The sequence below is a fragment of the Oncorhynchus masou genome, chromosome 3 (genome assembly GCF_036934945.1).
Source record: "Oncorhynchus masou masou isolate Uvic2021 chromosome 3, UVic_Omas_1.1, whole genome shotgun sequence".
NCBI lineage: Eukaryota > Metazoa > Chordata > Actinopteri > Salmoniformes > Salmonidae > Oncorhynchus > Oncorhynchus masou.
Window position 1 is genome coordinate 16,517,544 of NC_088214.1, and position 13,835 is coordinate 16,531,378.

Here is a 13,835-nt window from a genome sequence, read left to right on the forward strand (position 1 = left end):
TTATGGGGTATTGTGTGTAGATTTATGAGGGAAAAAAACGATTTAATCAATTTTAGAATAAGGCTTTAACGTAACAAAATGTGAAAAATGTCAAGGGTTCTTAATACTTTCCGAAATATTTCCGAAAGGCTCAGCCTCACTGCAGTTATAATCTGTATTCCTGTGGGTTCTGCCAGTCTGGGGTTCTTTCCAGTCTGTGGCTTCTCTCAGACTGTGCTCTCTGTGGGTTCTGCCAGCCTCCAGTCAGCAGTTATTGGGGTTCTTGCCAGTCTGTGGCTTCTCTCAGTCTGTGGGTTCTGCCAGTCGGTGGGTTCTGCCAGTCTGGGGTTCTTTCCAGTCTGTGGCTTCTCTCAGACTGTGGGTTCTGCCAGTCTGTGGGTTCTGCCAGTCTGTGGGTTCTGTCAGTCTGTAGGTTCTGCCAGTCTGTGGGTTATGCCAGTCTGTGGGTTCTGTCAGTCTGTAGGTTCTGCCAGTCTGTGGGTTATGCCAGTCTGTGGGTTCTGTCAGTCTGTAGGTTCTGCCAGTCTGTGGGTTATGCCAGTCTGGGGTTCTTGCCAGTCTGTGGCTTCTCTCAGTCTGTGGGTTCTGTCAGTCTGTAGGTTCTGCCAGTCTGTGGGTTCTGTCAGTCTGTAGGTTCTGCCAGTCTGTGGGTTATGCCAGTCTGGGGTTCTTGCCAGTCTGTGGCTTCTCTCAGTCTGTGGGTTCTGCCAGTCTGTGGGTTCTGTCAGTCTGTAGGTTATGCCAGTCTGTGAGTTCTGCCAGTCTGTGGGTTCTGATTCCATATAACCGCAAGACTTGAGTTTACATTCACTTTCAAAATAGCTCCTGTAATATATGACCTGCTCCAACCAAGTTCTCTCATCTATGGGATTATTGATCACTACCTGCTCTACAGAAAAAAATTATCTCCAAAAGCAATACCTGATATAAAGGGATTATGCAGCAGCGACATTAAATCTGATCGGTATAAAAAGTGCAAGATGAGGCTTTTGAAAAGGGCATTGGATTGGAGATCACAGGGGAGGGATAGTATACCATAGCTTCCGGCCAATAAGAAGTAAATCCAGGACGTTGTTATTATAATTACATGAGCCTACTGGGCAAGTCTTATCACTGCAAATCTATTCACTGTCTAACATCATGCTTTTAAATAGGGACTTAGGTCTACATTAGATCTCTATCAGTCTCTACATAATCATTAGGTCTACATTAGATATCTATCAGTCTCTACATAATGATTAGGTCTACATTAGATCTCCATCAGTCTCTACATAATCATTAGGTCTACATTAGATCTCCATCAGTCTCTACATAATCATTAGGTCTACATTAGATCTCCATCAGTCTCTACATAATCATTAGGTCTACATTAGATCTCCATCAGTCTCTACATAATCATTAGGTCTACATTAGATCTCTATCAGTCTCTACATAATCATTAGGTCTACATTAGATCTCTATCAGTCTCTACATAATCATTAGGTCTACATTAGATCTCCATCAATCTCTACATAATCATTAGGTCTACATTAGATCTCCATCAATCTCTACATAATCATTAGGTCTACATTAGATCTCTATCAGTCTCTACATAATCATTAGGTCTACATTAGATCTCTATCAGTCTCTACATAATCATTAGGTCTACATTAGATTTCCATCAGTCTCTACATAATCATTAGGTCTACATTAGATCATCAGTCTCTACATAATCATTAGGTCTACATTAGATCTCCATCAGTCTCTACATAATCATTAGGTCTACATTAGATCTCTATCAGTCTCTACATAATCATTAGGTGTACAATAGATCTCTATCAGTCTCTACATAATCATTAGGTCTACATTAGATCTCTATCAATCTCTACATAATCATTAGGTCTACATTAGATCTCTATCAATCTCTACATAATCATTAGGTCTATATTAGATCTCTATCAGTCTCTACATAATCAGACACTACATGCCTCTTGGGTGTATTAATTTGTGAGCAATTATTTTCCATCTTGCACATTTTCCAATCACCGTTTTTCCTTCTTGATTCATTAATATTTCTCCAATATCACTCTTCATTGTTTTTTTCTCTCTCATTGCGTAATGAGTCGTCTCGTATCCATCTCATCCCGCAATTCTGATGACTTCACCTCTCTTTCATTCTCCTCCCCTCAGGTACTGCCTCATTTCTAACCAGGTTGTCCTCTCTCTCTCTCTCTCTCTCTCTCTCTCTCTCTCTCTCTCTCTCTCTTCTTTCTTCCTCTACACTTCTCACCATTCTCCTATTCATTTCCCTTTCCATAACTTATCTCCCATCCCCTGTTGTCCTCCTTCATTCTTTCCCTGTTTCACACACCTCCCATCCCCTCTCTCTGCCTGTCTGATGTGTCACATTGCACTGAGGTCATGGCAGGAGCGTGATTTCTGTCGGAGGATCTTGCTGCCCCGGTGCCTGCTCATCTCCCTGTATTGGCCTCGGTCCCTGTCTCCTCGGCCGTAGGAGCGTGGCACCAGGCCAGTCAGGAAGCGCTTGGCCTTGCTGGTCAGGCTCTCCCTGCGCCCCGCCCCGGGGTCCCCCTCCGTCCAGCCTGGCCCCACGCAGTCACCCCTGGCAGCCTTCACTGCCCCCTCCAGCAACTCGGTGGTGCCGTGGTCCAGGGAGGCAGACAGCTCCAGATATTGGCAGTCATACATCATGGCACTGGAGTGGGCCTCTGGAACACAGAGAGAGGGGCGAGGGATGTAGCAATAGAGAGATACCATGACAGCCATGTTTAGTGGAAAGGTCAGTTGGGCTTATCCTAATATCTACTACATATAACAGCTGATTGAATGGAGGGTTAACCTGTTAAGAGCGGAATGAAAATGACATTTTTTTTAATGGAGCTGAGCCGTTCTCAGCTGAGCCGAGGCAGGGAGGAGCCACAATAAGAGTGTTGTGGTGGCAGTGGCTGAGGTGGGAAGAGGATAGAGGAGGGGAGTAGAGAGGAGAGTGAGCGAGAGAGAGTGCAAGAGGGAGAGAGAGAGCAAGGACAAAGAAGGAGAGAGGGAGGAGGGGAGGAGAGAGGGAAGAGGGGGTGACAGAGGGAGGAGGGGGTGAAAGAGGGAGGAGGGGTGACAGAGGGAGGAGGGGGTATCAGAGGGAGGACGTGTAGGGAGAAGGCAGACTAAGCATTAGCGACAATGGTTAGAGCTCAGTGAAAGCTGCTGTGGGGAGGATGGCTCATAATAATGGCTGGAACAAAGCAAATGGAATGGCATCAAACTATGTGTTGGATGTATTTGATACCATTCCACCTATTCCTCCCCAATTAAGGTGGTAGCGCTTCGACCCTCAATTAGCTAATGAATGAATAACATTTTTATATATATATATACACACACACACACACACACACACACACACACACACACACACACACACACACACACACACACACACACACACACACACACACACACACACACACACACACACACACACACACACACACACACACACACACACACACACACACACACACACATTGTCCGTGGAGCTCCGAGACAGGATTGTGTCGAGGCACAGATCTGGGGAAGTGTACCAAAATCATTCTGCAGCATTGAAGGTCCCCAAGAACACAGTGGCCTCCATCATTCTTAAATTTAAGAAGTTTGGAACCATCAAGACTCTTCCTTGGGATGGCCGCCTGGCCTGAGCAATCAGGGGAGAAGGGCCTTGGACAGGGAGGTGACCAAGAACCCGATGGTACATGTTTTAATGTTATTTAACCTTTAATTAACTAGGCAAGTCAGTTAAGAACACATTCTTATTTACAATGACAGCCTACCAAAAGGCAAAAGGCCTCCTTAAGGGGACGGGGACTGGGATTAAAAATAAAAATATAGGATAAAACACACATCACAACAAGAGAGACAACACAAAACTACATAAAGAGAGACCTAAGACAACAACATAGCATGGCAGCAACACATGACAACACATTATGTTAGAAACACAACATGACAACAACATGGTAGCAACACAACATGGCAGCAGCACGACATGGTAGCAGCACAATACATAGTACAAACATTATAGGGCACAGACAAAAGCACAAAGGGAAAGATGGTAGAGACAACAATACATCACGCAAAGCAGCCACAACTGTCCAGTTTGAGTGTTTGTTGCAGTTCGTTCCAGTCGCTAGCTGTGGTGGTCACTCTGACAGAGCTCCAGGATTCCTCTGTGGAGAAGGGAGAACCTTCCAGAAGGACAACCATCTCTGCAGCACTCCACCAATCAGACCTTTATGGTAGAGTGGCCAGACGGAACCCACTTCTCAGTAAAAGGCACATGATAGCCTGCATGGAGTTTGCCAAAAGGCACCTAAAGACTCTCAGACCATGAGAAAAAAAATTATCTAGGTCTGAGATTGATTAGTTGCTCAGCCCCCATCTTGTTTCTGCGCCCTCAACTTCCGGACCTGTCTCAGTGCTGTTGTGCTGTTTGTTGCTATTTGTTTCTTGTTTTTTTTGTATTTTACTATTAATACATTTACCAACATCTTAGTTTTTTCCTCAGTCAAGTTTTTCCCACCGGACGCTTTATCTGCACATGGTTCTACAGGACCTCCATCAGCCGAAGCTAAGTAGTAACATTAACACCATGCCATCTACTTGCAGTCGCTGCATTCATAATATACAGGAGAACTATCGCCTTATGGTGAGGATAGCCATGTTGCTAACACAGCTTCAGATGCAATCGTTAGGCAGGGTAATTTCAGTGTAGGAAAGGATGAAACAGCGTCTGTGCCACCAGTAAGTACAGATAGTATAGAAATCCCCTGGCACAGTCCCCGCAGCCGGACAATTTTTTCAAGGCTTCTGGAATGAAATGGTGTCGGCATAACCGGTATCGTTCATTCAGCCGACAGAAACTTTCAACCGGTTCTCCCCATTAAGCAACAAGTTGGAGTCAGGAGCCTTCTCAGGTCTCTCAACCACCCGTTACTGAGTCTGAGCTGCCAAAGCCTCCCACCATTAGCTCTGACAAATTGAAAACTCTAGTCATTGGCGACTATTTTACCCGCAATATTAGACTTAAAAAGAATACACTGTTTACCAGGGGGCAGGGCTACCGGCGTAAAGGCTAATCTGAAGATGGTGCTGGCTAAGGCTAAAACTGGCTAGTGTAGAAATGTAGGTTTGGCAAAACAAAACATTTTATTTTACTAGGCAAGTCAGTTAAGAACAAATTCTTATTTTCAATGACAGCCTAGGAACAATGGGTTAACTGCCTGTTCAGGGGCAGAATGACAGATTTGTACCTTGTCAGCTCAGGGATTTGAACTTGCAACCTTCCGGTTGCTAGTCCACCGCTCTAATCACTAGGCTTCCCTGTCTCCCCACATGGTGGTGTTCACCTTACTGGAATAAAGACCTCCATAAAAATCTCACTGGAATAAAGACCTCCATTCCTGCCATTATTGAAAGAGATGGTGATTGCTCACATCTCAAAATAGGGTTACTTAATGTTAGATCCCCCACTTCCAAGGCAGTCATAGTCAAAGAACTAATCACTGATCATAATCTTGATGTGATTGGCCTGACTGACATGGCTCAAACCTGATGAATTTATTGTGTTAAATGAGGACTCTCCTCTTGGTTACACTAGTGACCATATCCCCCACACAGCCCACAAAGGCAGAGGTGTTGCTAACATTTTTGACAGCAATTTCAATTTACAACCCAGTTTACAGCCGACTCAGTCATTTTTATAGCTACTGTTTACAGGCCCGTTGGCAGTATACAGCGTTCTTCACCGAGTTCCCTTAATTCATATCGGACCTTGTATTCATGGAAGATAATATTCACATTTTCGGTGACTTTAATATTCACATGGCTTTCGGAGCCATTATCGACTCAGTGGGTTTTGTCCAATATGACTCCGGACCTACTCATTGCCACAGTCATACCCTGGATCTATTTTTGTCCCGTGGAATACATATTGTGGATCTTAATGTTTTTTCTCATAATCCTGGACTATCAGACCACCATTTCATTACGTTTGCAATCACAACAAATAATCTGCTCAGACCCCAACCAAGGATCATCAAATGACATGCTATAAATTCTCGAATAACCCAAAGCTTCCTAGATGCCCTTCCAGACTCCCTCCACTTACCCATGGATGTTGGAGTACAAAAATCGGTTAACCTAACTGAGGAACTTAACCTTGCGTAATACCCTAGATGCAGTCATACCCCTAAAAACAAGAAGCATTTGTCACAAGAAATTTGATCCCTGGTATACAGAAAATACCCGAGCCTTAAAGCAAGCTTTCAATAAATTGGAACGGAAATGGTGCTCCACCAAACTGGAAGTCTTCCGACGAGCTTGGAAAGACGGTAACGTGCAGTATCGAAGAGCCCTCACTGCTGCTTGAGCATCCTATTTTTCCAACCTAATTGAGGAGAATAAGATACTGTCGCAAAGCTAAAAAAAAGCAGCATTAAACAAGAGAGGATAGCTTTCATTTCAGCAGTGATAAATTCATGAACTTCTTTGATGAAAAGATCATGATTATTAGAAAGCAAATTACAGACTCCAATTTGAATCTTTGTATTTCTCCAAAGCTCAGTAGTCCTGAGTTTGCTCAGAACTGCCAGGACCTAGGATCAATGGAGACACTCAATTTAAAAAAATCCTATATCTCAAATGAAAATAGTCATGGCCTCTAAACCGTCAAGCTGCATACTGGACCCTATTCCAACTAAACTACTGAAAGAGCTACTTCCTGTGCTTGGCCCTCCTATGTTGAACATAATAAATGATTCCCTATCCACTGGATGTGTACCAGTCATAAAGCCTCTCTTGAAAAAGCCAAACCTTGACCAGGAAAATGTAAAAAACTATCGGACTATATTCAATCTCCCATTCCTCAATTTTTGTTGTTGTTGAAAAAGCTGTTTCGCAGCAACTCACTGCCTTCCTGGAGACAAATAATGTATACGAAATGCTTCAGTCTGGTTTTAGACCCCATCATAGCACTGAGACTGCACTTGTGAAGCCAAGGCTCTGCATCTGTCCTTGTGTTCCTAGACCTTAGTGTTGCTTTTGACACCATCAATCACCACATTCTTTTGGAGAGATTAGAAACCCTAATTGGTCTACAAGGACAAGTTATTGCCTGGTTTAGATCTTATCTGTCAGAAAGATATCAGTCTCTGTGGATGGTTTGTCCTCTGACAAATCAATTGTAAGTTCTCTCAAGGTTCCGTTTAAGGACCACTATTGTTTCCACTATATATATTCTACCTCTTCGTGATGTCGTTCGTATTCGCAATGTCAACTTTCACAGCTATGCAGACAACACTTGGCTGTACAATTCGAAGCCCCAAAATTGCCTACCCTGGAAGCCTGTGTTCCAGACATAAGGAAGTGGATGTTGGCAAATGTTTTACTTTTAAACTCGGACGAAACAGAGATGCTAGTTCTAGGTCCCAAGAAACAAAGAGATCTGCTGTTGGATGACAATTATTTAGATTTTTTAACCTTTATTTAAATAGGCAAGTCATTTAATAACAAATTCTTATTTACAATGACGACCTACACCAGCCAAACCCAGACAATGCTGGGCCAAATGTGCACCGCTCTATGAATTACGGCCAGTTGTGATACAGCCTGTATTCAAACCAGGGTATCTGTAGTGACACCTCAAGCACTGAGATGCACTGCCTTAGACCGCTGCGCCACTTGATAGTTGTACAGTCGTCTCAAATAAAACTGAAGGACCTCGGCGTTACTCTGGACACTGATCTCTCTTTTGATGAACATATCAAGAATCTCAAGGACAGCGTTTTCCATATTCGTAACATTGCAAAAAATCTGAAACATTTTGTCCAAAAAGTATACAGAAAGGCTAATACATGCTTTTGTCACTTCTAGATTAGACTACTGCAATGCTCTACTCTCTGGCTACCCAGATAAAGCACTAAATAAACTTCTGTTAGTGCTAAACATGGCTGCTAGAATCCTGACTAGAACCCACATTTTTTATCATATTACTCCAATGCTAGCTTCTCTACATTGGCTTCCTGTTAAGGCTTGGACTAATTTAAAACTTGTTAGGGCTAGGGTCCTTTTTTCTCAATTTCCGACTGACTGACGTGCCCAAAGAAAACTGCCTGTTGCTCAGGCCCTGAAGCCAGGATATGCATATAATTGGTACTATTGGAAAGAAGACACTTTAAGTTTGTAGAAATGTTAAAATAATGTAGGAGATTATAACACAATAGATATTGTAGGAGAAAATCCAAAGAAAAACTAACATATTTTCTTTTTTGAGAGCCCATGCTCTTCCAATAGAATGTATAGGTAAAAGATTAAATCTAGCTCTCAGTATGAAATTCCTATGGCTTCCACTGGGTGTCAGTAGTCTTTGTTCAAGGTTTCAGGCTTGTTTCTTCCAAAACGAGGTAGAATTATGAGTTTTACCACAGGGATACAGACTTGGAAACTCATGTATGCGCCGTGACGAGGAGGAGACGCACCTGCTAATATCATTTTTCCTATTAAACATACTTCTTTCTGTATGAAATATTATAGTTTAGTTACATTTTAGGGTATCTGAGGATTGCATAGAAACATATTTTGACTTGTTTTAACAAAGTTTAGCATTAGCATTTTGGATTCCTTTCTCTGCATGTTGAACGAGTGGATTACTCAAATCGATGGCATCAAACTAAACAGACTTTTTGGGATATAAAGGATTTTATCTAAAAAAACGACAGTACATGTTGTAGCTGGGACCCTTTGGATGACAAATCAGAGGAAGATTTTCAAGATATTCAAGTTAATATTTAATTGCTATTTGTGAATTTATGAAACCTGTGCCGGTGGAAAAACATTTTGATGTAGGGCTTCGTCCTCAAACAATCGCATGGCTTTCGCTGTAAAGCCTACTGTAAATCGGACAGTGCAGTTAGATTAACAAGAATTTAAGTTTTTAACCGATATAAGACTGTATGTACCTTCATGTTTACTAAATGTTTACTATCCATATTTGTTTTCCCTGGAAGTTGTCCCGCTGGTGGGACGTCTAGCCATATTAATTAAAGGTCTGCTAACCTACAAATCATTACATGGGCCTTGCTACCTATATTTCTGATTTGGTCCTGCCGTACATGCCTAAACGTATACTACGGTCACAAGATGCAGGCCTCCTTATTGTCCCTAGAATTTCTAAGCAAACTGCTGGAGGCAGGGCTTTTTCCTATAGACCTAAATTTTTATGGAATTATCTGATTATCCATGTGAGAGATCCAGACTCAGTCTTGACCTTTAAGTCTTTACTGAAGACTCATCTCTTCATTAGGTCCTATGATTGAGTGTAGTCTGGCCCAGAGGTGCGAAGGTGAACGGCAAGGCACTGGAGCGAAAAACTGCCCTTGCTTTCACTGCCTGGCCGGCAGAGACAGCAAGGGCTTTCAACTGGGATTCTTCCATGCGCTCCCTAGGAGGGTGCGTCACTTGAGTAGGTTGAGTCACAGACGTGATCTTCCTGTCTGGTTTTGCGCCCCCTCGGGCTTGTGCTGTGGGGGAGATCTTTGTGGGCTATACTCAGCCTTGTCTCAGGGATGTAAGTTGGTGATCTGTTGATATCCCTCTAGTGGTGAGGGGGCTGTGCTTTGTCAAATTGGGTGGGGTTATATCCTGCCTGGTTGGCCCTGTCCCGGGGTATCATCGGACAGGGACACAGTGTCCCCGGACCCACCCATCTCAGTATCAAGTATCTAGAGTGGGGAGAACAAGTATTTGATACACTGCCGATTTTGCAGGTTTCCTTACTTACAAAGCATGTAGAGGTCTGTAATTTTTATCATAGGTACACTTCAACTGTGAGAGACGGAATCTAAAACAAAAATCCAGAAAATCACATTGTATGATTTTTAAGTAATTAATTAGCATTTTATTGCATGACATAAGTATTTGATACATCAGAAAATCAGAACTTAATATTTGGTACAGAAACCTTTGTTTGCAATTACAGAGATTATACGTTTCCTGTAGTTCTTGACTAGGTTTACACACACTGCAGCAGGGATTTTGGCCCACTCCTCCATACAGACCTTCTCCAGATCCTTCAGGTTTCGGGGCTGTCGCTGGGCAATACGGACTTTCAGCTCCCTCCAAAGATTTTCTATTGGGTTCAGGCCACTACAGGACCTTGAGACGCTTCTTACGGAGCCACTCCTTAGTTGCCCTGGCTGTGTGTTTCAGGTCATTGTCATGCTGGAAGACCCAGCCACGACCCATCTTCAATGCTCTTACTGTGGGAAGGAGGTTGTTGGCCAAGATCTCGCGAAACATGGCCCCATCCATCCTTCCTTCAATACGGTGCAGTCGTCCTGTCCCCTTTGCAGAAAAGCATCCCCAAAGAATGATGTTTCCACCTCCATGCTTCATGGTTGAGATGGTGTTCTTGGAGTTGTACTCATCCTTCTTCTTCCTCCAAACACGGCGAGTGGAGTTTAGACCAAAAAGCTCTATTTTTGTCTCATCAGACCACATGACCTTCTCCCATTCCTCCTCTGGATCATCCAGATGGTCATTGGCAAACTTCAGACGGGCCTAGACATGCGTTGGCTTGAGCAGGGGGACCTTACGAGCGCTGCAGGATTTTAATCCATGACGGCGTAGTGTGTTACTAATGGTTTTCTTTGAGACTGCGGTCCCAACTCTCTTCAGGTCATTGACCAGGTCATTGACCAGGTCATTGACCAGGTCATTGACCAGGTCCTGCCGTGTAGTTCTGGGCTGATCCCTCACCTTCCTCATGATCATTGATGCCCCATGAGGGTGATCAAATACTTATGTCATGCAATAAAATGCAAATTAATTACTTAAAAATCATACAATGTGATTTTCTGGATTTTTGTTTTAGATTCCGTCTCTCACAGTTGAAGTTACAGACCTCTACATGCTTTGTAAGTAGGAAACACTGCCTATTTTGCAGGTTATCAAATACTTGTTCTCCCCACTGTATGCTGCAATAGTCTATGTTCCGGGGGGTTAGAGTCAGTCTGTTATATCTGGTGAAATTCTCCTGTCTTATCTGGTGTCCTGTGAATTTAAGTATGCTCCCTCTAATTCTCCCTCTCTCCCTCCCGGAGGACCGGAGCTCTTGGATCATGCCTCAGGACTACCTAGCCTGATAACTCCCCAGTCCACCTGGTCATGCTGCTGCTCCAGTTTCAACTGTTCTGTCTGTGGCTAGGGAACCCTGACCTGTTCACCGGACATGCTAATTTGTCACGGACCTGCTGTTTTCGAATCTCTCTCTCTACCTCACCTGCTGTCTCGACCTCTGAATGCTTTGCTATGAAAAGCCAACTGACATTCACTCCTGAGGTACTGACCTGTTGCACCCTCTACAACCACTGGGATTATTATTTGACCCTGCTGGTAATATATGAACGTTTGAACATCTTGAAGAACAATCTGGCCTTAAATGACCATGTACTCTTATAATCTCCACCCGGCACATCCAGAAGAAGACTGGCCACCCCTCAGAGCCTGGTTCCTCTCTAGGTTTCTTGCTAGGGTCCTGTCTTTCTATTAAGTTTTTCCTAGCCACCGTGCTTCTACATCTGCATTGCTTGCTGTTTGGAGTTTTAGGCTGGGTTTCTGTATAGACCTTTGTGACCTCTGATGTAAAAAGGGCTTTACAAATACATTTGATTGATTGAACTCTTTGGCCTGAATGCCAAGGATCGCGTCTGGAGGAAACCTGGCACTATCCTTACAGTTAAACATGGTGGTGGCAGCATCATGCTGAGGGGATGTTTTTCTGCGGCAGGGATTGGGAGACTAGTCAGGATTGAGGGAATAATGAACAGAGCAAATTACAGAGAAATCCTTGATGAAAACCTGCTCCAGAGCACTCAGGACCTCAGACTGGGGTGAAGGTTCACCTTACAACAGGACAATGACTCTAAGCACACAGCCAAGACAACGCAGGAGTGGCTTCGGAACAAGTCTCTGAATGTCCTTTAGTGGCCCAGCCAGAGTTGGGACTTGAACACGATTGAACATCTCTGGAAAGATCTGAAAATAGCTGTGCAGTGATGCTCCCCATCCAACCGGACAGAGTTTGAGAGGATCTGCAGAGAAGAATGGGAGAAACTCCCCAAATACAGATGTGCCAAGCTTGTAGCGTCATACCCAAGAAGAATCGAGGCTGTAATCACTGCCGAAGGTGATTCAACAAAGTACTGAATACTTATGTAAATGTGATATTTCCGTTTATTGGTTTTTATACATTTGCAAACATTTCTAAAAAACTATTTTTGCTTTGACATTATGGGGTATTGTGTGGAGATTGATGAGGGGAAAAAACTATTTAATCGATTTTAGAATAAGGCTGTAACATAACAAACTGTGCAAAAAGTCAAGGGGTCTGAATACTTTCCGAATGCACTGTTAATATATACATAGTAAGAGAAAGAGAAGGGAGAGAGAAATAAATGTGCCACAGCAATACCATAAATACATTTTATAACCTAAACCCATATCTCAACCACAGGCACCAAACAATACAGTCAATGTTAAATAGTCCTCCAGCCAGGCAAGTTTTCTTCCTTATTCAGGCTCAAATATCGGACAGGGAGTCAAGGCTCAGAATACCGTAGATCGATGGATACAAAAACAGATGTAGCATTTCCACATCGATGACCACATCATTACTGTGGTTCTCTCTGTCTCTCTCTCTCTCTCACACACACACACACACACACACACACACACACACACACACACACACACACACACACACACACACACACACACACACACACACACACACACACACACACACACACACACACACACACACACACACACACACTTACTTCCATTATCTTCTGGACAACCTATACGAAACAAAAAATGTTTCACCCAAAACAAAAGGTCTCACACCCACACTGTACACAGATACCAACTCACAACTGGTCCGATTTAATCACTTTTATTCACACACCCCTGAAGCAGCACCTTGTAGCATAGACACCGCAGTCACTTCTCTTCTCTCTTCTCTGATGCTCCTTATCACAGCCTTCCACACATGGCACAGGCAGTGTCACCACCCCCCACCCACACCGAGAGGGGAGAGAGAGGTGTGAGAGTGTGTGCATGTGATTGCCGGCTGGTGTTTGTAAGTTTGTGTGGGTGCGTGTGTGTGTGTGCTTGCATGAGTATAAAGATAGTGACACCAGTCCTCTGTGCTAGAGAGATACTCTAAATAACAACAGAAGACAGGAGGCATACAGCTGAATTCCCCCAGCAGGGGATGATGAGGGAGGGAGAGCTACGTGTCCATAAACACCTCTACAAGTACGTAGAGGTCACTGCTTTCATTGCTAGAACAATAATAGAAGGGGTTTCTGTTGCTTACTGTAGGCTATGTGACTGAGTTTTGCATTGTAATCACGGAAATGTATACAGAGACAGTTTCCATAACAGTTGCCATACCAGGCGGTGTTGCAACCGGTAAGGATGCTCTCGATGGTGCAGCTGTAGATCTTTTTGAGGATCTAGGGACCCATGACAAATCTTTTCTTTTCCTGTGGGGGAAATGGTGTTGCCGTGCCTTGTTCACGACTGTCTTGGTCTTTTTTGGACCATGATAGTTTGTTGGTGATGTGACACCAAGGACACCAAGGAACTTGAAACTCTCGACCCACTCCATTACAGCCCCATCGATGTTAATGGGGGCATGTTCGACCCTCCTTTTCTTATAGTCCACGACCAGCTCCTTTGTCTTACTCACATTGAGGGAGACATTGTTGTCCTCGTACCAC

The 13,835-nt window shown here is 43.6% G+C and overlaps 1 protein-coding gene across 1 annotated transcript in view; it reads right to left on the reverse strand.

Moving 5' to 3' along the window:
• Window positions 1–279: 279 nt before the first annotated feature.
• Window positions 280–13,835, reverse strand: part of LOC135511179 (GTP-binding protein REM 2-like) — a 31,707-nt gene continuing 18,151 nt past the window's right edge. The window contains exon 5 of the mRNA XM_064932790.1: window positions 280–2,708. Coding sequence (XP_064788862.1) covers window positions 2,383–2,708 — 326 coding nt within the window. The 3' untranslated portion in view covers window positions 280–2,382. The remainder of the gene's footprint in view (window positions 2,709–13,835) is intronic.